This window comes from Doryrhamphus excisus, linkage group LG14, assembly GCF_037039965.1.
Source record: "Doryrhamphus excisus strain RoL-2023G ecotype Guam linkage group LG14, RoL_Dexc_Guam_v1.1, whole genome shotgun sequence".
Classification (NCBI taxonomy): Eukaryota; Metazoa; Chordata; class Actinopteri; order Syngnathiformes; family Syngnathidae; genus Doryrhamphus; species Doryrhamphus excisus.
The window spans coordinates 2,004,615-2,028,977 of NC_136370.1; the positions used below are offsets into that span (position 1 = coordinate 2,004,615).

Sequence of the window (24,363 nt, forward strand, 5' to 3'; positions counted from 1 at the left end):
TTGTTATGTATTGTTATGTATGGTATCCTATGTATTGTTAAGTATGGTATCCTATGTATTGTTATGTATGGTATCCTATGTATTGTTATGTATGGTATCCTATGTATTGTTATGTATGGTATCCTATGTATTGTTATGTATGGTATCCTATGTATTGTTATGTATGGTATCCTATGTATTGTTATGTATGGTATCCTATGTATTGTTATGTATGGTATCCTATGTATTGTTATGTATGGTATCCTATGTATTGTTATGTATGGTATCCTATGTATTGTTATGTATTGTTAAGTATGGTATCCTATGTATGAGGATGAATAGTAGAGTATTCCCGTGTGATCCAGACACAGTCTGAGGGCACCGCTTCACTGCAGATGGAAGCAGAGCAGCTCGGCTCTCCTCCTCATCCTCCTCCTTTTCCTCCTCCTCCTCGTCGTCTTCGTCCTCCTCCTCCTCCTCCTTCACACATATCATGGAAGCAGCTTCCTCATCCTGCCCCCGTCGCTACATGTAAACCCCCTAATCTTGGACAAGTATCGCTCCCAATTCCCGATTTTCCCGGACGCGATGTCATCGCCGAAGTCTCCGTTCGCCCGGACTGTGGGGGGCAAAGCCAGGATGAGCCCATGGATGCTGTTTGCGATGCTGGGATTGTGGTGAGTGGTGGTGCACCATCATGGAACATCATGGAACATCACATGTGATTATGTCATGTTATTTCATACGTTATTTCGTGGCTGATTAGCTGATTAGCTGCTAAGTCCTCTTGGCGTCTGTAATTAGCATTCACGTTCACTTGAGGCAAAAGGGAAATAGAACACGACTGATGCTGGGGGGTCCCAAAAGCCATCTTCTGCCCCTTCCTGAGTGGAAAACACACTAGTGCTTTTTTTTCCCACGCTAGACAGGCCTGGGATGTCCTGCATAATGACAATGCTAAAGTCGACTATGCTAACACACTATGCTAGCACACTAACTGTCGTTATTATATCTTGGCATGGGACAACAATGTAAAGGAGTCAGTGTACAGCTTGGACAACTGTAAACACACAAACATGAATTATTATGGTTACTAATTACTAATTGGGACAAAAGTCACATAAAATAGAACAACAATTACAACTGTGCCTGAACGCCTCACAGCGCCAGGAGACCAAAACAGAAAGGAAACGGACCATGAAGTTAAGGTTGCATCCCTAATATTATATGTAGAATATATTACAGTATGTATATTAACTTATATATATAATATCAAATAAATGTAGAAACTTCATTTCAATTATTTCCCACTGTGATTGGTCGATGCTTTTCCTGGTCTAAGACTCTGGCAAGGTACCATGCACCAGGCCAGGTGATGCATTTGTGTCCCGTTTTCGCAGTAGTATATTTGTGTTGACTTGCTGAAATAACAAACGATTTATTGCATCGTTCTTTGTCACATGTCGACTTATGTTCATGTGCCTCCAGTGTGGCGCTCGGGCCTGGCAAACAAGAAGAAGAGGATTATGAAGACGTGCCCATTAATAAGACCTGGGTCTTATCTCCAAAGGTCTATGAGAGCGATGTGACCATGATACTTAATAAGCTTCTTCAGGGCTATGACAACAAACTACGACCCGACATTGGTGGCAAGTAACACACACCCTGTTCATATTTGGCTGTGTGAACCTGAACCAAAAGGAACCGGGTCACGGACCCGGTGACGGGGAAGGCAGGTGAGGCAGGGGTGAACTTTGAAGAAAAGATCAAAACCAAATTTGTCATGAAAAATGGACACTAAAATGTGCACAAACATGTCATAGTCCGGACATATTGGTAACTGTTACATTTGTTCACTTCCTGCTTTCCATAATACAGTTTAAGGTTTTTTATATTTTTATTTTTATTTTTATTTTTATTTTTATTTTTATTTTTATTTTTATTTTTTCAATGCCATAATGGGTACCATAGTAAGTGTCAATATAGTGATATATGTATAGCACATCATGACTGGTTCAAGACTCTTCATCCTTGTGGGGAAAATAAGTATTTGATCCCCTGCCTTGCCGTCGCTCCCGGCCGCCCGAGACAGGAAAGGCGCCAGATTGAACAATTGACAAGAATAAGAATTTACAGGATGCAAACCAGGACAGATTCTGACCAAAACAGACCTTGATTGACAGGCTTGGTTTCTATTTATCATAATAAAGGATCTGATTTCTTTCAGTGAGGCCGACTGTGATTGAAACTGCCGTGTATGTCAACAGCATTGGACCGGTGGACCCCATCAACATGGTGAGATTGATGATCCTCATTTGCTTTCATGTATTATCTACCACGATGCAACAATGACATAGCGGAGTCGAATCTGATACCTAGAGAAGGTACTGAGTAGGGATCGACTGATATGTTTTTTTTGGGGCCGATGAAGATACCGATTTTTTTTGCTTGGGCCGATATTTGTAGCCGATACTGCTTTTGATCCCTCAATTTACATGAAAAATGCCTTACTGTAAATAATGCGGTGGAAAAATACATCGGCGAACCCATGCACATATCGGCCGATACCGATACAAGGAAAAAACGCAAATATCGGCCGGCCGATGTATCGGTCGATCTTTACTACTGCGGTAGAGGGTAGAGCATCACTTCCTGACTCGTCAATGGGATGTGATTGAGTTCTTCCAGCCTGATCTAGGGCTAGCATAGGTACCAACAACCTCTACATCGCATCTTAGTCATGACGCCGGCTGGTCCGGGGAACGCCCAAACCAGTGGGCATTACTCCAAGGCCGGGCTTCAATCCCGATCCGGTCCAGCTTGCCCCAAAGTGCCAAGTCCCGGTATACAGGAAGTTCTTGTAGTCGTATTGACCTGCATAGCTGCAATGTTGTAGATTTGTGACATGATGTGTGACATAATCCTCAGTGTCAGGTCTAGCCCAGGTCTTTCTCCTGGTTCGGCATGCCCAGAACGCTTACCAGGGAGGCGTCTGAGAGGCTGCCAAACTCCATGCCAAGGAGCAGCACCTGTATTCCGAGTCTTTCCCAGATGACTGAGCTCCTCTGAGTCAGCTATTCCGCAGTGGAAGCTAATTTCAGCTTCTTGTATCTGCGACCTTCTCAAAGCTTGTGACCGTAGGCGAGGTTGGAACGTAGATCTTCATGAATTTCACAGCTCTTACCTCCCCTCACTCACGCAAGACCTCGCTAGCCGCCTTTTTCCTTGGACGTACTTTCACAACACCTTCAAGCTAATTGGAATCTGATCTTTTCCAGGAATACACTATTGACATCTTCTTTGCCCAGACATGGTATGACAGCAGACTTAAGTTCAACAGCTCAATGAAACTACTCATGCTCAACAGCAACATGGTAGGCAAAATCTGGATCCCCGACACGTTCTTCAGGAATTCCAGGAAATCAGACGCGCACTGGATCACTACACCGAACCGTCTACTGCGGCTGTGGAGCAATGGGAGAGTGATGTACACGCTGAGGTGAGACGCTTGTGTCCTTGGAATATGGAGTCTCGGAATATATTTGTTGTTTGTTCCGCTGTAGTGTTTGCATCTCTATTTGTTCTCTCTTAGGTGGCAACACTTTGTCAAAGCATGATCTTATCATTATTTCCCTTGACAGAAAATCTATGTTCAGTCATACTTGGCAGGGGAAAAAATGCTGAGACTTGCCTTTTATCTGTCACAATTCTTTTGTTGTCAGGTTGACTATTAATGCGGAGTGTTACCTTAAGCTGCATAACTTTCCAATGGATGAGCACTCGTGTCCGCTGGAGTTTTCAAGCTGTAGGTGGTCAAAACGCCTTCCTCCTCCATTTTAAACCTGTCATCTCGATTTCAACTTCTTAACCTTGCCTGGCGACAGGGGCTTCTCTGTGGGCTAGCATATCGGCTAAGCCCATTTCTTCTCCTTGCCAAAAGATCCATCCGCTTTCAGCTGCCCTCTCAACGCCTGTATGAAATCTAGAGAGGACGTCACCTAGCACCATTTGCTCTGGCAGACTGAATGAAATATACAACCTCTGTAGTCTGACTCATGCTGTATGCGTCACCCTTCATTTGTCTCTTGCATTGTGCTTCACCCTCTCATGCCCATGAAAGATGCTAAGACCATTCCATTGGGGGATTGACGACGAGCATTGCAATTAGACTTTCATCAAATGAGCATACATCGTTCAGAGTCGGCCACAAAAGCAAACTTTATCCACCCAAAATCACCAAGAGGGCGCTCGTTTACCCGTGATCCCCTAAAAAATCATGGATGAAAGACCGACTATTTAAGCTTCTATGTCCGAAGTCTGACATCCACGCTAGAATAATCCCCACTATTGCGCTCAGGAACTCAACAGTTTTAGTAATTGTGTTGTTATGCTCGGCTATATATTCAGTATTAGCTAATGCTAGTAGCAACATTCTGTCACAACGCTATTGTTTACTATATATATTCAGTGGTAGCTAATGCTAGCAGCAACATTCTGTCACAACGCTATTGTTAACTATAAATATTCATATACATACTCAGTGGTAGCTAATGCTAGCAGCAACATTCTGTCACATTATTATTGTTATCTATATACTATATTCAGTGGTAGCTAATGCTAGCAGCAACATTCTGTCACAACGTCATTGTTAACTATATATATTCATATATATATACTCAGTGGTAGCTAATGCTAGTAGCAACATTCTGTCACATGGCTATTGTTAACTATGTATATATTCAGTGGTAGCTAATGCTAGCAACAACATTCTGTCACATGGCTATTGTTAACTATATACTATATTCAGTGGTAGCTAATGCTAGCAGCAACATTTTGTCACATGGCTATTGTTAACTAGTATATATATTCAGTGGTAGCTAATGCTAGCAACAACATTCTGTCACATGGCTATTGTTAACTATATACTATATTCAGTGGTAGCTAATGCTAGCAGCAACATTCTGTCACAACGCTACTGTTAACTATACATATTCATATATATACTCAGTGGTAGCTAATGCTAGCAGCAACATTTTGTCACATGGCTATTGTTAACTATATACTATATTCAGTGGTAGCTAATGCTAGCAGCAACATTTTGTCACATGGCTATTAACTATATGTATTCAGTGGTAGCTAATGCTAGCAGCAACATTCTGTCACATGATTATTGTTAACTATATACTATATTCAGTGGTAGCTAATGCTAGCAGCAACATTCTGTCACAACGTCATTGTTAACTATATATATTCATATATATATATTCAGTGGTAGCTAATGCTAGCAGCAACATTCTGTCACAACGTCATTGTTAACTATATATATTCATATATATATATTCAGTGGTAGCTAATGCTAACAGCAACATTCTGTCACATGGCTATTGTTAACTATATACTATATTCAGTGGTAGCTAATGCTAGTAGCAAAATTCTGTCACATGGCTATTGTTAACTATATACTATATTCAGTGGTAGCTAATGCTAGCAACAACATTCTGTCACATGGCTATTGTTAACTATATACTATATTCAGTGGTAGCTAATGCTAGCAGCAACATTCTGTCACAACACTATTGTTAGCTATATATATTCATATATATACTCAGTGGTAGCTAATGCTAGCAGCAACATTTTGTCACAACGCTATTGTTAACTATATACTATATTCAGTGGTAGCTAATGCTAGCAGCAACATTCTGTCACATGGCTATTGTTAACTACATATAGTCAGTGGTAGCTAATGCTAGCAACAACATTTTGTCACATGGCTATTGTTAACGAGTATATATATTCAGTGGTAGCTAATGCTAGCAGCAACATACTGTCACATGGCTATTGTTAACTATATACTATATTCAGTGGTAGCTAATGCTAGCAGCAACATTCTGTCACAACGTCATTGTTAACTATATATATTCATATATATATACGTATATTCAGTGGTAGCTAATGCTAGCAGCAACATTCTGTCACATGGCTATTGTTAACTATATACTATATTGAGTGGTAGCTAATGCTAGCAACAACATTCTGTCACATGGCTATTGTTAACTATATATATTCAGTGGTAGCTAATGCTAGCGGCGACACTTTGTCACAAAGCTATTGATTCAGGAGTTCAGACATCCAGATGGGTCTGTACACGTGTTTTATCAGCAGGGGGGGCCTTGTGGGCACTGCGGGATCTCAATCATTCCAGCCACTTATTCTTAACTTACTCATGCTTTTCCTGCTGACTGTGCTCCCAACTCCCTTGACATCATGGACAACAGCTCCTCCCCCGCCATTTGCGTTGACGGTTATGTTGAATTCCGCACTAATAGTGGCTTCTTGATGCTCTTGTAGCCCATTCCAGCTAGCGCGGGTCTACAGCCTTGTCCTTTGGTCTTGCCCACGGTGGTGGAGAGGTTTCAACGGATGAGAGTGTTTCTGTGACAGGTGTCTTTGATCCACATAACGAGCTGTGCTGGGGAGTAAGGAGTCGGGGGGAGGGGGGGACAAAATGGCAGGAAATGAGATACTTACTTCCCTCAATAAAATACTAAGGAGTTTCTATTTCACGTTTGACCTACAATAAAGTTACCATTCATATTTAAATATTTTAAATCAGCATGGGGGTGAAATACCTTTCCCCCCAGCGTTTATACGTTATATCTCGTATTAGCTTCCATTATAGATATTATGCTCATTTGATAAAATGTCATGAGATCGAAGTTGGTAATCCCATCGTAATTGTCTTCTTTTGTCTTTGGCATGCTTCAATATTCTTCTGTGATTGACATGTGACTTTTCTGTCTGATGTCCTGAGAGGCGGCCACACTAATTCATACGCTGGGGGGTGTGTCTGCTGGGCGGGGTCCTGTACAGATGGTTACCCTCGCAATGAAATCTTGTATCGATGGCAAAGACGAGCAGTGGAAGTGGCCGACCAGCGGTATTGGAGACTTTACCAGTTTGCCTTTGTAGGGATGAGAAACACCACTGATGTGGCTCACACCCAGTCAGGTAGGAAATGATTTATGATGTATATTATTTATATTATATTACCGTGCCCTGCCCAAATGAATAAATGTGACTGGACTCTTTTTTTAGGAGAATATGTCATCATGACCATCTTTTTCGACTTGAGTCGGAGAATGGGTTATTTCACCATCCAGACCTACATTCCTTGCAGTATGATTGTGGTCTTGTCCTGGGTCTCCTTCTGGATCAACAAGGACGCCGTCCCCGCTCGGACCTCTCTAGGTTTGTACCTACCCTGCTAACGCTATCGCTCTGTGACTTCAACAATTACAGTAAAGTCTCGTTATATCGATATCGGTTATAACGAATTACTACTTATTACGATACTATTTTCATTTCCCGGCAAATTTCTAGTCTTTTATGATATAATTAGTTCCGTTAGTACGATACCCGGTTATTATGATAATCCGGTTACTACGATGCCCTTTTCATCTCCCGCCAGCCAATTTGGTCTGCTTATATCGATACAAAAGCAGCTTAAATCAATCTTTGCTTAAGGATTTCAATACCAAAAAAGAACACGGCGAACGGCTGCTTCCAGTCCAGCCCCACATAGCTGGCCAAACACATGCCTGCAACAGAAGAACCAACTATTCCAACGAAGACACAAGCGTACAAATACATGTATTTAATTGTGTTGTATTCAGATATCTTTTTATCGCTTGCAATAATCACTGTTTTTCATATGTACATGCTGGCGTTCGTTGGTTCTTCTGTTGCAGGCATGTGTTTGGCCAGCTATGTGGGGCGGGTTGAGCATGACCTGTGAACCAGGAAGTTCATTATTGCCCACTTTTAATGCAGTTCGGCGCCGGATCGGATATATGGATAGTCCGGTTATATCGGTATTTTTTCCGACTCCCGAGAATATCGATATAACGAGACTTTACTGTATGCTGCAAATTCATCAAACTACCTCTGAAGCCAAACAGCCCGCCAGTCATTGAATTTTTATGGGTGGGGGTTTGGGGGGGTTGCCCAAAATACCGGCGTACCAAGACCCTAACCCTAACGTTAGCCCTCCGCGTATCTTGCTAACTCTCAACTCTCTGTGTCTGAATGAACCATACCATTGCATATTGTCGTTAGCTGTGCTATTTTAGCTACCACATTTCATATTTGTCCTATTTCCTGAATAAAACAGGACAGCAAACACGTCTCTCTGCCTTGGCTTTCAGGGATCACCACGGTGCTCACCATGACAACCCTCAGCACCATCTCCAGGAAGTCCTTGCCAAAGGTGTCCTACGTCACTGCCATGGACTTGTTCGTCTCCGTCTGCTTCATCTTCACCTTTGCCGCTTTGATGGAGTACGGAACCCTGCATTACTTCACCAGCAACAGACAGACCAAGAAAGCCAAAGCCAACAACCACCAAGTGGGTATCACACTCGCAACCCAGCCACAGGCCGCTGTTGGACCGTCTTCTCCGTCTTAGTAGAGGAAGGCTAGAAAACATTGGAGGGCATGCATTTCACAAGTGGCTGTACTTTAAGTACAGTACTATACTTACAGTACAGTACAGTACTGTACTATACTTAGGGTACAGTACTGTACTATACTTAGAGTACTGTACTGTACTGTACTATACTTAGGTTACAGTACTGTACTATACTTAGAGTACTGTACTGTACTGTACTATACTTAGGTTACAGTACTGTACTATACTTAGAGTACAGTAATTCCTTGCCACACGCATTTCAGAAGTGGCTGTACTCTAAGTACTGTACTGTACTGTACTATATAGAGTACAGTAGAGTACTGTGCCATACTTTGGGTACAGTACAGTACTGTGCCATACTTTGGGTACAGTACAGTACTACACTTAGGGTATAGTACAGTACGATACTTAGGGTACAGTACAGTACTATACTTAGGGTACAGTACAGTACTGTACTTAGGGTACAGTACAGTACTGTACTTAGGGTACAGTACAGTACTATACTATACTTAGAGTACAGTACTATACTTAGGGTACAGCACAGTACTATACTTAGGGTACAGTACTGTACTGTACTATAGTTAGGGTACAGTACTGTACTATAGTTAGGGTACAGTACTGTACTATACTTAGGGTACAGTACTGTACTGTACTATACTTAGGGTACAGTACTGTACTATACTTAGGGTACAGTACTGTACTATACTTAGAGTACCATACTGTACTATACTTAGCATACAGTACTGTACTATACTTAGGGTACAGTACAGTACTGTACTATACTTAGGGTACCGTACTGTACTATACTTAGCATACAGTACTGTACTATACTTAGGGTACAGTACAGTACTGTACTATAGTTAGAGTACAGTAATTCCTTGCCACACGCATTTCAGAAGTGGCTGTACTCTGTACTGTACTGTACTCTTTATAGTACAGTACAGTAGAGTACTATGCCATACTTTGGGTACAGTACAGTAGAGTACTGTGCCATACTTTGGGTACAGTACAGTACTACACTTAGGGTACAGTACAGTACGATACTTAGGGTACAGTACTGTACTATACTTAGGGTACAGTACTGTACTCTACTACTATACTTAGGGTACAGTACAGTACTGTACTATAGTTAGAGTACAGTAATTCCTTGCCACACGCATTTCAGAAGTGGCTGTACTCTGTACTGTACTGTACTCTTTATAGTACAGTACAGTAGAGTACTATGCCATACTTTGGGTACAGTACAGTAGAGTACTGTGCCATACTTTGGGTACAGTACAGTACTACACTTAGGGTACAGTGCAGTACGATACTTAGGGTACAGTACTGTACTATACTTAGGGTACAGTACTGTACTCTACTACTATACTTAGGGTACAGTACAGTACTATACTTAGGGTACAGCACAGTACTATACTTAGGGTACAGTACTGTACTATAGTTAGGGTACAGTACTGTACTATACGTAGAGTACAGTACAGTTCTGTACTACACTTAGGGTACAGTACTAGTATAGTACTGTACTATACTTAGGGTACAGTACTGTACTATACTTAGGGTACAGTACTGTACTATACTTAGGGTACAGTACTGTACTATACTTAGGGTACAGTACAGTACTGTACTCTATTTAGAGTACAGTAATTCCTCGCCACTTTGCACTTGGTATTTAGCCGCTTCAATCTTATCTCATTTATATAAAAGCAACAATAATTAAATAACACTTTTCTGAGGTTTGTTCCAGTATTAAGATCGCATAAAAAAAAGAATCTGAGATTTCGAGAATAAAGTCGTAAATTCCCGAGTAAAAACATCGAGAAACATACGAGAATAACATCGTAAATTTATGCGGTCAAAAGCCTGAATCTTGCGAGAATAGCGTCATAGATTAGCAAGGATAAAGTCGAGACCAGGGTTCAATTCCACCCTCGGTCATCTCTGTGTGGAGTTTGCATGCGTGGGTTTTCTCCGGGTACTCCGGTTTCCTCCCACATTCCAAAAACATGCTAGGTTAATTAGCCACTCCAAATTGTCCATAGGTATGAACGAAATATTTCATCATACAAAAGGCGATACCGAACAAAAAACACAAAATAAAGGAAAGAAAAAGCACTGCTGGACAAGCCAAGCAGGAAGCTTCACCAGGCGTTCCCAAGCGTTCCCAGGCCGGCTGTGGGACAGAATCCCTCCATCGTGTCCAACAAATACAACTACAAATATATTTCTTCTGCTTCCTTCCACAGCAGAAAACGTCCAGCATGGTCAGTATCCACCCTGGAACATCACTGCTGCAAATGAACAACATCATGCACTACCACGACGACGACGACTACGCCTACGACTGTTTGGATGGAAAAGACTGCGCCAGCTTCTTCTGCTGCTTTGACGACTGTCGCTCAGGTGCCTGGCGAGAAAACCGCATGCACGTACGAGTTTCCAAGATTGATTCCTACTCACGAATATTCTTCCCGACTGCTTTTGGCCTTTTTAATTTGGTTTACTGGATCGGCTATCTGTACCTTTAAAAGCGGTACCTCACGGTAGGAGTTTAGGAGTTTTCTACATCCCAGCATTTTCCAAATGGTCCCTTTGCCAATAATTCCAACCTGCAGCCTCGTCCAAATTCTCTTGTATGGGAATATTTGTAGCTAATAAATATCATATGATGCATTCTAACCCCATGAAATACAACGCTAGAATGATCTAAATATATCTATTTATTATTTTGATCAAATATGTCGCTCTGAATTGGTGGTTGCATGTAGCAAATCATTCTGAAGAACTGAATATGGTCCTGAACGTGGTCCAATACGGTATTTGTAACAATACAGTATCATACAATTACTGTGGAACCTTGGTTAGTGTCATTAATCCTTTCCAGAAGGTCCGACTCTAACCAAAACATATACTAACTGAATCCTTTACCCGTTTTTATAGTTTTACAGTTCTCGTATGAAATCCATACATGATGAGGATAAGGATAAATGAACATTTAAGGATACTTTTACCTTCACTCAAGATGAGATTCTTGCATAAGAATCCAATCGCCACACTGGACACCACCTTCGTGTTTTGCCATGAGTTATTTCTTAACCTCAATGACGTTCCTCATTTCAAGTCTCTGCTTTTCTTATGACCACATCTGCAGAATAACCCAAAATGGATGCAAAGAAGTGTTCAAGTGCCAGCATTTTCCATGAAGAATGTGAGAAACGCGAATGAATTCTGAGAAATAACTCATCGCAAAACAGGAAGGTGGTGGTGTGCTTATCCAATGCACTTCTGCCACCTTGTGGCCGTTTTTATGGCTTACAGCTGTTTGAAAAATGACTTATTTTAGTCTGCATGTGGCGACGTCACCTCTTTTTGCCTCTGGTGGGAAAAAACGTAAAAGAAGTATCGTATAAATATATCTTTCATATTGAGAAGAAGAAGTTGGACTAATAGCCGAAATAGACATACGCCATATTGTACGCTAACCAGAAAATGTATGCAAACCGAGGCAAAAATCTGGAGTCAATTTTCAATGTTAGCTGAAAACATGCTAACCGAGGGATGTACACTAACCAAGGTTCCGTTGAGTTTCCTTTCACTGGATGCAATAGTTAGAGCAAAACTAAGTCAATAACACAATAACTCTCTCGCTGTGTGTAAATAACTCGCTAGTATTTCCTAAATGTGACGGCAGCTGATGGAAAAGTATTCCAAACGGAAGTCCAAGCTGTCCGTTGGCCGCGTAACCATAGTAACAGGAGGAATGCACTCAAATACTCAGCAATAATCTATGCAAGATGAACGCGGAGTTTTACACTTTAAATGTCAGTTAGATTATTTGCTATATTGTATAAATGATGTATAATATGAAAAAAAAAACATGGAAAAAAAACTGTCAATGTCACTTTCACTTTCCTTTTCCTCGATGCATTGCCATCTGATGAGATGCTTTGGAGACGATGTGGGAAAGGTTCGTTACAAAGCTAAATGCTCGCCAAATACGGGAATATTTTTGTAAGAATCCACTGTGAGTATTGGAATGGCTTCTTAGTAAAACAGCTGTAGTAATATTTGCATGTTATATCAACTGTAGTATGTAACTCTATCTTACTCGGTATCGACCAGTAAATACCAAGTACTGTAAATACAGGGCCACTATTCCTGATGATCATAAAAAATAAGCAAACTAAATAAATGTATTGATCAACAAACTTATTTGCACAAAATGTTTATATTGTTTATTTTAGATTATTTATTTTTTACTATTGAACTGGTTTTGTCCTCTTTGCTGCTGTGCAAAGTAAATTACCCCACTGAGGAATGAATAAGGTATAACTAATCTAATCTAACACTTGACCTTCATCCCTTGACCTTCTGGAACGATCATTGGTTTTCTAAAATATACTCGTTCTGAAATTAGCAGAGAAACTTGTACATTTACAAGAATAAAAAGTCATAAATTCATTAAAAGGAAGTTGTACATTAACCAGAAAATAAGTCAAAAATATTCAGAGAACAAAGTGACAAATTTATGGGAATGAAGTCATGAATTTACTCGAAAAAAGTCAGTATATTATTGAGAATAAATCATAAATCTACGAGCATAAAGTCGAGCATAAAGTCGAAAATTCACAAAAGTTGTAAATTTACCAGAAAATAAGTCAAAATATTCTGAGAACAAAGTCACAAATTGACGGTAATCAAAAGTGGGTATATTATGAGAATAGAGTGCTAAAATTGCGAGAATAGAGTGCAAAACATGTGAGAATAGAGTGCAAAATGTGCAAGAATAGAGTGCAAAACGTGCGAGAATAGAGTGCTAAAATTGCGACAATAGAGTGGTAAACGTGCGATAATAGAGTGTAAAACGTGCAAGAATAGAGTGGTAAACGTACCCGAATAGAGTGGTAAACGTGCGAGAATAGAGTGCTAAACGTGCCAGAATAGAGTGCTAAGCATGCGAGAATAGAGTGCTAAACATGCGAGAATAGAGTGCTAAACGTGCCAGAATAGAGTGCTAAACATGCGAGAATAGAGTGCAAAACGTGCAAGAATAGAGTGCAAAACGTGTGGGAATAGAGTGTTAAACGTGCGTGAATAGAGTGCCAAAAAATGCGAGAATAGAGTGGTAAACGTGCGAGAATAGAGTGGTAAACATGCGAGAATAGAGTGGTAAACATGCGAGAATAGAGTGGTAAACATGCGAGAATAGAGTGTAAACATGTGAAAATAGAGTGCAAAACGTGCGAGAATAGAGTGCTGAACGTGCGAGAATAGAGTGCTAAACATGCGAGATAGAGTGGTAAACGTGCGAGATAGAGTGGTAAACGTGCGATAATAGAGTGCAAAACGTGCGAGAATAGAGTGGTAAACGTGCCAGAATAGAGTGGTTAACGTGCCAGAATAGAGTGCTAAACATGCGAGAATAGAGTGCTAAACATGCGAGAATAGAGTGCTAAACATGCGAGAATAGAGTGCTAAACATGCGAGAATAGAGTGCAAAACGTGCAAGAATAGAGTGCAAAACGTGCAAGAATAGAGTGCAAAACGTGCGGGAATAGAGTGCCAAAAAACGCGAGAATAGAGTGGTAAACGTGCAAGAATAGAGTGGTAAACATGCGAGAATAGAGTGTAAACGTGTGAAAATAGAGTGCAAAACATGCGTGAATAGAATGCTGAACGTGCGAGAATATAGTGGTAAACATGCAAGAATAGAGTGTAAAACGTGCGAGAATAGAGTGGTAAACATGCGAGAATAGAGTGTAAACGTGCGTGAATAGAGTGCAAAACATGCGAGAATAGAGTGCTAAACATGCGAGAATAGAGTGCAAAACGTGCAAGAATATAGTGCAAAATGTGCAAGAATATAGTGCAAAATGTGCGAGAATAGAGTGCAAAACATGCGAGAATAGAGTGCAAAACGTGCGTGAATAGAGTGCAAAACGTGTGTGAATAGAGTGCAAAACATGCGAGAATAGAGTGCAAAACATGCGAGAATAGAGTGCTAAAAATGCGCGAATAGAGTGCAAAACGTGCAAGAATAGAGTGCAAAACGTGCGAGAATAGAGTGCTAAACATGCGAGAATAGAGTGCTAAACATGCGAGAATAGAGTGCTAAACATGCGAGAATAGAGTGCAAAATGTGCGAGAATAGAGTGCAAAACGTGCGAGAATAGAGTGCCAAAAAATGCGAGAATAGAGTGGTAAACGTGCGAGAATAGAGTGGTAAACATGCGAGAATAGAGTGGTAAACATGCGAGAATAGAGTGTAAACGTGTGAAAATAGAGTGCAAAACGTGCGAGAATAGAGTGTTAAACATGCGAGAATAGAGTGTAAACATGTGAAAATAGAGTGCAAAACGTGCGAGAATAGAGTGCTGAACGTGCGAGAATAGAGTGCTAAACATGCGAGAAAAGAGTGCTAAACATGCGAGATAGAGTGGTAAACGTGCGATAATAGAGTGGTAAACGTGCCAGAATAGAGTGGTAAACGTGCCAGAATAGAGTGGTAAACATGCGAGAATAGAGTGCTAAACATGCGAGAATAGAGTGCTAAACATGCGAGAATAGAGTGCTAAACATGCGAGAATAGAGTGCAAAACGTGCCAGAATAGAGTGCTAAACATGCGAGAATAGAGTGCAAAACATGCAAGAATAGAGTGCAAAACGTGCGGGAATAGAGTGCCAAAAAATGCGAGAATAGAGTGGTAAACGGGCAAGAATAGAGTGGTAAACATGCGAGAATAGAGTGTAAACGTGTTAAAATAGAGTGCAAAACATGCGTGAATAGAATGCTGAATGTGCGAGAATATAGTGGTAAACATGCAAGAATAGAGTGTAAAACGTGTGAAAATAGAGTGCAAAACGTGCGAGAATAGAGTGCTGAACGTGCGAGAACAGACTGCTAAACATGCGAGAATAGAGTGGTAAACATGCGAGAAAAGAGTGCTAAACATGCGAGAATAGAGTGCAAAACGTGCGAGAATAGAGTGGTAAACATGCGAGAATAGAGTGCAAAACGTGCAAGAATAGAGTGCAAAACGTGGGAGAATAGAGTGGTAAATATTGAAGAACATTTCCTTTATACGGCGTGTTGGGTTAAAAGGTCAGCAAGTGGTCTTGCCATCTTTTCATGTTTTGGTCCGTGGACCCCGGACCCCCTGACTCCAGTGGAGTGTCAGGCCACCAGTTTTGCATGGAAAAGTACGCGGCTGGTCACTTACCGTCCCAATCTCCACAGGCTAGCGTTGACGCGTAGAAACACGTCCGATCATTCGGATGCGTTCGGCTCTTTTGCACGCCAGAGATCCCGATGCGTATCTGAGCTTGTAAAACAATCCAGCTGTTAATCCGCGTGCCCATGAGCAGCATACGGATGTTGGCTCCAAAGGCATGATGGGCTTTGCATCCAACCTAAGCCATATAAGACGTCAGCTGTATGCAATTCCATCCTGTGTAAATGTCCATCATCTTGTATCGTGATTCCTCAGTAGACTGTGAAAAGAAATAAAGCAGTGCCTGAAAACAACCGAGTGGGGATTCCATGTGGACCAGCGGTCACCAGCGGTCACCTGGTCCTTGAACCCGGGCTCTATTTTATAAGGAAACACCACTTTTGGGGAATTTGGGTGGATGGAAGCTCCTCCCACTGCAGGCTTTGGTGCAGGTGAGGTTGCTCCACCCCCCAGGTGGAGCATATGAAGATGCTGATTAGGCTGCACCGTTTTAGCACGTGGCTAACAATACAATGGCGTGACCAGCGTTATGTAGACCCCAGGTATTGGGGTCTTTAGTCGAGGGGGGCGTACAAGACTATTGTATCACTGTCCCAAGGCCAGAAGTGACTTTTGGGGATCCGCCATCATTTTGGTTGCCATTTGTCTTCTTCCACTTATCTTAAGAAAAGCCCCGTACCCCCCTCCCCCACACATTGCTGACCCCTGGTGTAAACCCCACCCAAGTCAAATATCCCAAATCTCACACAAAAACCAGGAAGCAACATGAAGATGAACACCAAGTTGCATGGAAGATGGACGTTAGCATCCAGAAAGTTAGCGTTTTATCTGTGACCTTATTGTTTTTATCCAAAACCAGGACACTTTTCAAATGATGAAAACGATAAAAACTATGACATTTTCATCAACAATGAAGGACATTACAACGTGGAAAGTATATTAATACTCGCTTTGTGTTTACTTGATTTGGGTTCCATTGCTAAATCTGCTGGATTCTTCCCTTTAATCCCCCGTAAAGAGAAATGGCGGCCCCTTGTGGACAACAACGGGAGTGCATTACTGCATATGGAAACATGCTTCCTGGAGTCAGCAATAGAAACAATCGAGCTTATTTTTATTGATGACATGATGATAAAAGAGAAAGACATATACTTATATAATTATTGTTGCTAATCACACAGATTGAACAGCAGCAACACGAAGTAGCAACAAAACAAAGGCACATTTTGTCTTATTAAAAGTAGGCAAAAGAAGTCTGTATTTTTCCATTTTTTTGCCTTAAAGGAGCACCGTAACCACCTTAACCATCTCAAATCTCAAATGACTTGGCTTCCATGTCTTTGACTCATAAAGGGTCGGCAGTTAAATTCTCTTATTTTTTTCTCCAACTTAAAAGACCAAGTTCACGTGACTTATTGATTTGTTGTGGGAGCGTTATTTTTTTTCGGTGAAATAACCAAATATTTTGGTTGTATCAACAATCAAGTCATCTCAACTCATTTTCAAATCAGGTTAACAAATTATTTCAATTTAATTGTGAGTTGAATTTACTTGAGCTAATTAGTTAGACCAGGGGTCTCAAACACGCGGCCCGCGGGCCAGATGTGGCCCGCAGGACACTAGTTTGAGGCCCCCCGCCTTGATATGAAAGTTTAATGTAAAGTTTGATATGGATGCTGTATGGTATCATGTACCCAGAAAAAATTATTACGTTTGATTCATGTTCATGTTAAAGGTTAAATAACTGTTAATAGTTATCCTCCCTATCCGTGTGGAAGTGGTAAGTTTTTTATATGGATGCTGTATGGTATCATGTACCCAGAAAAAATGATTACGTTTGATTCATGTTCATGTTAAAGGTTAAATAACTGTTAATAGTTATCCTCCCTATCCGTGTGGAAGTGGTACGTTTTTTATATGGATGCTGTATGGTATCATGTACCCAGAAAAAATGATTATGTTTGATTCATGTTCATGTTAAAGGTTAAATAACTGTTAATAGTTATCCTCCCTATCCGTGTGGAAGTGGTAAGTTTTTTTTGCTCTCACCCCTGGTGTGGTTGGTAACTGGTGTGTAACAGTGTGTAACAGTGTGTAGCATTGTGTAGCATTGTGTAACGGTGTGTAACAGTATCACTGCTCCTCTGTGCTCAGCACCGGATCCACCAGTTTGTTGTGGACATGCATCAAACCTGGAACGACAATCACATTTTTTTTTTACATGATTAGAGTCCTGTAGACATGAAATAACACCCCTATAGTCCCCTGTATGACCATATTACCAAACATAGTACACATAATGGGGGTGGGGGGGGCGGACAGAAAGTGACCAGAAACAGTCGCGGCCGTTTCTATAAAAGTCTGGTGCTTGTGTGTCTCATAGAAGATTACTGACACCTAGCGTGGAATACTACATTATTAAAAACAATGACGTGGATATGAATATATTTGGGCTAATACTAGGCCGTACGTGTACTGCAGTAATACTTGATGTTCAAGTCATGAGCACCTTTGAAGTATTTCACGGTTTTGACGCGTAGCTCCAGCGTGGCGTCCTCGTCACAAACAAAGATGGTGTGCGGATGCTGCTGGAAGGCCGATACGGTCCACATGTGGTTGACGCCGTCTTCGATGGCTTTGTAGAGGGCGAAGGCCTTGTGTGCCCCGGTGATTAAGATCATCACCTGGAAGAGGAGGACAAAGTCACTCCGTCAATCATCTCCAAGATGGAGCTGCGATGACATAATAAGCCCTTCCCGCTGTACGAAATAACGCCTGACCTCCTTGGCATCCATGACGGTCCCGACCCCGACGGTCAAAGCCATGGTGGGAACCTTGGAGAGGTCGTTGCCGAAGAAGCGAGCGTTTGCCACGATGGTGTCCTTGGCCAGCGTCTTCACTCTGGTCCTGGAGACCAGGCTGGATCCTGGCTCGTTAAAGGCTATGTGGCCGTCGGGTCCGATCCCTGGAAGACTCAACATATGCAATATCATTTCATTTTTCATGTATCATTTTTGTACAAATGAGATGACTGCGGCTATCAGACCTAAAAACAATATTTTCAAATCGATAATCAATATTAATATCACAATTTTTGACCTAATTGTCACAAGAGGTGTGATTCCCATTTTAGGCAGTACATAGTACTCAAGTACAGTGTACCTGTACCTCCATGTTAGCTTTTTTTTTTGTTCTCAGTTTTATTGAGCTGAATTCAAAGATGTGAAAAATAATTCCATATACACAAAAAGGCCAGTTCAGTCTCAAATATTATTCAGAAATCTATCTCAATATTCATCATTCATGCACTTATCAAGATGCTGATTAGGCAGGTGTGCCGTTGACTGGCCACAATAAAAGGCCACTCCAAAATTTGCAGTTAACTCATTCAATATCAAAGACGTATTCATACGTTTTTATGAACCTGAAGGTCCAATCCCAAAGACGTATTCATAAGTTTTTTGCACAAGAGGAAAAAAGAGGTGACAACCCCTAACCCTAACCCCTAAAACCCTAACCCTAACCCCAACCCTAACCCTAACCCCAACCCTAACCCCTAAAACCCCAACCCCTAACCCCAACCCATAACTCATAACCCATAACCCCTAACCCAACCCCTAACACCTAACCCCAACCCCTAACCCCTAACACTAACCCAACCGTAAACCCTAACCATAACCTCTAACACCTAACCCTAACCCTAACCCCAACCCCTAACCCTAAACCCTATCCCTAACACTAACCCAACCCTAACCCATAACCCCTAACCCTAACCATAACCCCAACCCTAAACCCTAACCACAACCCCTAACCCCTAACACTAACCCAACCGTAAACCCTAACCCATAACCCCTAACACCTAACCCTAACCCCTAAAACCCTAACCCCAACCCCAACCCCAACCCTAACCCCTAACCCAACCCCTAACACCTAACCCCAACCCCAACCCCTAACACTAACCCAACCGTAAACGCTAACCCATAACCCATAACCCATAACCCCTAACCCTAAACCCTAACCCTAAACCCTATCCCTAACACTAAACCAACCCTAACCCATAACCCCTAACCATAACCCCAACCCTAAACCCTAACCCCAACCCCTAACCCCTAACCCCCAACCCCTAACCCTAACCCTAAACCCTAACCCCCAAACCCTAACCCATAACCCCTAACCCTAACCATAACCCCAACCCTAAACCCTAACCCTAACCCCAACCCCTAACCCTAAACCCAACCCCTAACCCCAACCCTAAACCCTAAACCCTAACCCCCAAACCCTAACCCCTAAACCCTATCCCTAACACTAAACCAACCCTAACCCATAACCCCTAACCATAACCCCAACCCTAAACCCTAACCCTAACCCCAACCCCTAACCCTAACCCCAACCCTAAACCCTAACCCCCAAACCCTAACCCCTAAACCCTATCCCTAACACTAACCCAACCCTAACCCATAACCCTAACCCCTAAACCCTATCCCTAACACTAACCCAACCATAACCCTAACCCCAACCCTAAACCCTATCCCTAACCCCAACCCTAAACCCTATCCTAAACCCTAATCCCTAACCCTTAACCCTAACCCCTAAACCCTATCCCTAACACTAACCCAACCCTAAACCCTAAACCCTTAACTCCTAACCATAACCCCAACCCTAAACCCTAAACCCTATCCCTATCCCCTAACCCTGTCATTGTATTCATACGTTTTTATGAACCTGAAGGTCCAATCCCAAAGACGTATTCATAAGTTTTTTGCACAAGAGGAAAGAAGAGGTGACGACCCAACCGCACACTAATCAATGTCACTTTTAGAACATTTTTAAGTCATAAAAACCACCACAACCTCAAAAATAACATGGAGGGGTGTAGCGTACAGAAAACCGTTCATTTCAGTACAAAGATTCGTTCATTTTGTTCATTCCGGTCAATTGGTCGTTAGCGTGTGATCTCCCACTGTGACTCAACATGGTGTGTCGGTCATGAACGAACGAACGAACGAATCTCCACATGAGCTTGACACACAAGCATGTTATAATGTTCGCGCCACATTAGCATATCGAATGGTTGCATTTCTTCACGTCGTCTGTGAGCGCGCACCACTTTGCACTGTTTTGTTTACATTCCGTGTCGGCCATCTTGTTCGTGCTAATATTCCCACACTGGGCTGCGGTGACTTCATGTTAGCATAAAACCAGCGGATGAAACAAACGCATACGTGCATGTTTAGCTTTATCGTCACCGTTAGCCACACTTAGCAGCTAAACTTAGCCAAACAGCTAAAATTAGCTGACAAATAAGAAACTGACCCCCAACAAACAAGTGGATTCCTCCGGCCTCTGCAATCTTCTGCTCGTAGTCCCGACACTCCGCTTCCAAGTCCTCGGCGTTTCCGTTCAGGATGTGAGCATTGGCAGGATCGATGTCGATATGCTTGAAGAAGTTGTTCCACATGTAGGAATGGTAGCTCTCCGGGTGGGCGCGAGGTAGACCTCCACAAAAGACACCAAGTTTTACAATTGTTGACGTTCGTACCGAATGAACATGGCGGCAAAACATCCTCGAATATCATCAACTTATTTTGATGTCATCAATGATGATGAGGAACATCTGCTGCTCCACCGTCATAATGCTACGTGCTAACGATGGATCTGCGCGATCGATCGAGATGGATCCATCGTTAGCGCACAAATCAATCGTTTTCTGCGCTCACGATGGATGGTATATTACTGCGCCCAGGATGGATGGTATATTACTGCGCCCAGGATGGATGTGTGTAGTTTGTTTAGATGCCAACAGATGGCAGTGTTGAGCGTTGGTACTTACAAGAATCAACAAGAAGTCCATGCATGCAAATTGCAAATCTTTGATTAATTGTCAAGCAGTTCACTTTGTTACCGTTCTCGGCGGGGGGAGTGTGAACCCTAACCCCTAACCCCTAACCCCTAACTCTAACCCCAACCCTAAACACTAAACCCTAACCCCTAACCCCAACCCTAACCCCTAAAACCCTAACCTTTAACCCTAACCCCAACCCTAACACCTAACACCTAACCCCAACCCCTAACACTAACACTAACACCAACCCTAAACCCTAACCCCAACCCCTAACCCCAACCCATACCATAACCCCTAACCCCAACCCCTAACACCTAATCCTAACCCCAAAAACCCTAACCCCAACCCTAACCCCTAAAACCCTAACCCCTAAAACCCCAACCCCAACCCATAACCCCTAACCCCTAAAACCCCAACCCATAACCCCTAACCCCTAACCCAACCCCTAACCCCAACCCCCAACCCCTAACCCTAACCCCTAACACTAAACCTAACCCTAACCCTAACCCTAAACCCTAACCCTTAACACCTAACCCCAACCCCAACCCTAAAACCTAAACCCTAACCCTAAACCATAACCCCTAACCATAACCCCAACACTAAACCCTAAACCCTAACCCCAACCCTAAACCCTATCCCTAACCCCAACCCTAAACCCTAACCCCAATCCTAAACCCTAAACCCCTAACCCCTAACCCCTAAACCCTATCCCTAACACTAACCCAACCCTAAACCCTAAACCATAACCCCTAACCATAACCCCAACACTAAACCCTAACCCCAACCCTAAACCCTATCCCTAACCCCAACCCTAAACCCTAAACCCTAAACCCTAACCCCTAACCCCTATCCCTAACCCCAATCCTAAACCCTAAACCCTAACCCCTAAACCCTATCCCTAACACTAACCCAACCCTAAACCCTAACCCATAACCCCTAACCCTAACCATAACCCCAACCCTAAACCCTAACCCCTAACCCCAACCCTAAACCTTAACCCTAACCCCTAACTCCTAAACCCTAAACCCTAACCCCAACCCTAACCCCTAACCCCAACCCTAAACCCTAACCCTAACCCTAACCCTAACCCTAACCCCTAACTCCTAAACCCTAAACCCTAACCCCAACCCTAAACCCTAACCCCTAACTCCTAAACCCTAACCCTAACCCTAACCCTAAACCCTAAACCCTAACCCCTATGCCTAACCCTAAACCCTAAACCCTAACCCCTATCCCTAACCCTGTGATTGTATGCAATTAGCAGATCAATGATTGTCATCATATCATCAGTGCAGTGTCAAAGCATCGGTCTCGAGTGCAAGGTAGTTCTATCCATCTGAGCGCAGAAATCGATTGATTTGTGTGCTAACGATGGATCCATCTTGGGCACAGATCCATCGTTAGCGCATAATAATAATAATAATAATAATATTTTATTGTTCAAAAATGCTCTTCCAGTTTCAGCTTGCAACTCACCCACATATTCGTCCATGTTGAAGGTTTTCACATACTTGAAGGACAGATGCCCACCTCTGTAGTACTCAATCAGCTTCTGGTAACATCCGTACGGCGTGCTCCCTGAAGCACAGACAGAGGCTCATGTCAGCACGACATCGTGAGAGGAGAACGATGAGGAGGAACGATGAGGAGGAACGATGATGACACCCACCCGTAGGCAGACCCAGGGTGAAGAATCGGTCGGCAGAAGGCCGAAACTGGATGATCCTGTTCCGGATATATTTGGCCGCCCACTCGCTGGCCAAGTCGTAATCATCCAAAATCACCAGCCTCATTGCCGCTGCTCCGCATGGTTGATGGTTGCATTGGGAGCATTGTGATGAAGAAGGTGAGAAACACGACGGAATGTAAAATATTAATTATTCTGCTTTATTGCGTCTTGGTAAGAATCACGTCTTCATTGAAGATAAAAGTAACGTGAAATTTATCCTTCCAAACATTGTTTATACGCACTTACAATTATGTTATATGTGTCATACTACAATTTTTTAATGATAAAAATATGTTTTACGTTAACATTTGTTGCTTAACTGTCTTAGTTAGTGAAAAACTACACAGGCAACCGATGATGACATCATAGAAAGGCGACGGCTGACTTCCAGTTCTTGTTTTACAAGCTAATAAGCTAAACTATGACATTAAATACACTTTAATAACACACAGTAGTTGGACTCAGCATTATGTATTCATAACATGACAACATGTACACTAAGGGAGATTCTACTGTTTATAGAAATTAAACTAGAATTGTTTTTTTAATAAATAATAATAATAATAATAATAAGCTACAAATAGTAGTCTGGCATGCATCAATCACAATCAAAGACTAATTCAAAGAATTCTGTTAGCGGTTGTATGATAGCAGACGCTGCTAAAGTTAGCCAGCGAAGTCAAATAAATATGGCCGAAAAACTTACACAATCTGCGGACTGACTTGTGAAGGTAACGGAGAACTAGCAGCTGGAGAACTATCCTTCTGGACGAACTAAGTTCTCTCCGTAAATCGGGCGATTGGAAACACGTCACATGAACAAGTCATGTGATTTGGGGGGCCTATCAGCTGCCGGCGGTTCTTCCTGGTTTGCGTCACGTGCCCTGACGTCATGATGAGTCTGCCCGGAAGAGCAAAAAGGCGATCGAATAGTACGAAATGAACGGGAACATTTTTATATAAAGAGTTGAACATTAATGATACCTAATCGATACTTACGTTCTATAAAAATATTTGCTTAATAAAAAGCAAGTGTCGTTACATGCCATCTGTTTGCAATAATGTAAGTTCTTCGTAAGTTGACACGGCGAACGAACCGGAAGTAGTTAAAACATGT

At 42.2% G+C, this 24,363-nt stretch overlaps 2 protein-coding genes across 4 annotated transcripts; one reads left to right on the forward strand and one right to left on the reverse strand.

The window, feature by feature from the left end:
- The first annotated feature begins 349 nt into the window (after positions 1-349).
- gabrg1 (gamma-aminobutyric acid type A receptor subunit gamma1) lies at positions 350-12,085 on the forward strand. Of its 3 annotated transcripts, none has more exons than XM_058078497.2 (9): positions 350-656; positions 1,468-1,632; positions 2,211-2,274; positions 3,258-3,478; positions 3,702-3,784; positions 6,850-6,987; positions 7,075-7,227; positions 8,184-8,383; positions 10,693-12,085. In XM_058078497.2, exons 1-9 carry the CDS (start codon positions 568-570, stop codon positions 10,969-10,971), a joined length of 1,392 nt encoding a protein of 463 aa, XP_057934480.2. In that variant the 5' UTR covers positions 350-567; the 3' UTR covers positions 10,972-12,085. The 3 variants fall into 3 exon arrangements, with proteins under 3 accessions (XP_057934480.2, XP_057934479.2, XP_057934481.2); XM_058078496.2 differs by having other exon boundaries at positions 353-656; positions 10,690-12,085; XM_058078498.2 differs by lacking the exon at positions 350-656 and having other exon boundaries at positions 1,483-1,632; positions 3,347-3,478; positions 10,690-12,085.
- A 4,683-nt stretch (positions 12,086-16,768) lies between these two features.
- LOC131132664 (glucosamine-6-phosphate deaminase 2) lies at positions 16,769-23,969 on the reverse strand. Its single transcript, XM_058078506.2, has 7 exons — positions 23,953-23,969; positions 23,187-23,315; positions 22,994-23,095; positions 20,989-21,171; positions 18,456-18,640; positions 18,185-18,359; positions 16,769-17,867 (listed from the first exon to the last, which is right to left on the reverse strand). Exons 2-7 carry the CDS (start codon positions 23,308-23,310, stop codon positions 17,809-17,811), a joined length of 828 nt encoding a protein of 275 aa, XP_057934489.2. The 5' UTR covers positions 23,311-23,315; positions 23,953-23,969; the 3' UTR covers positions 16,769-17,808.
- Between the last annotated feature and the right edge of the window lie 394 nt (positions 23,970-24,363).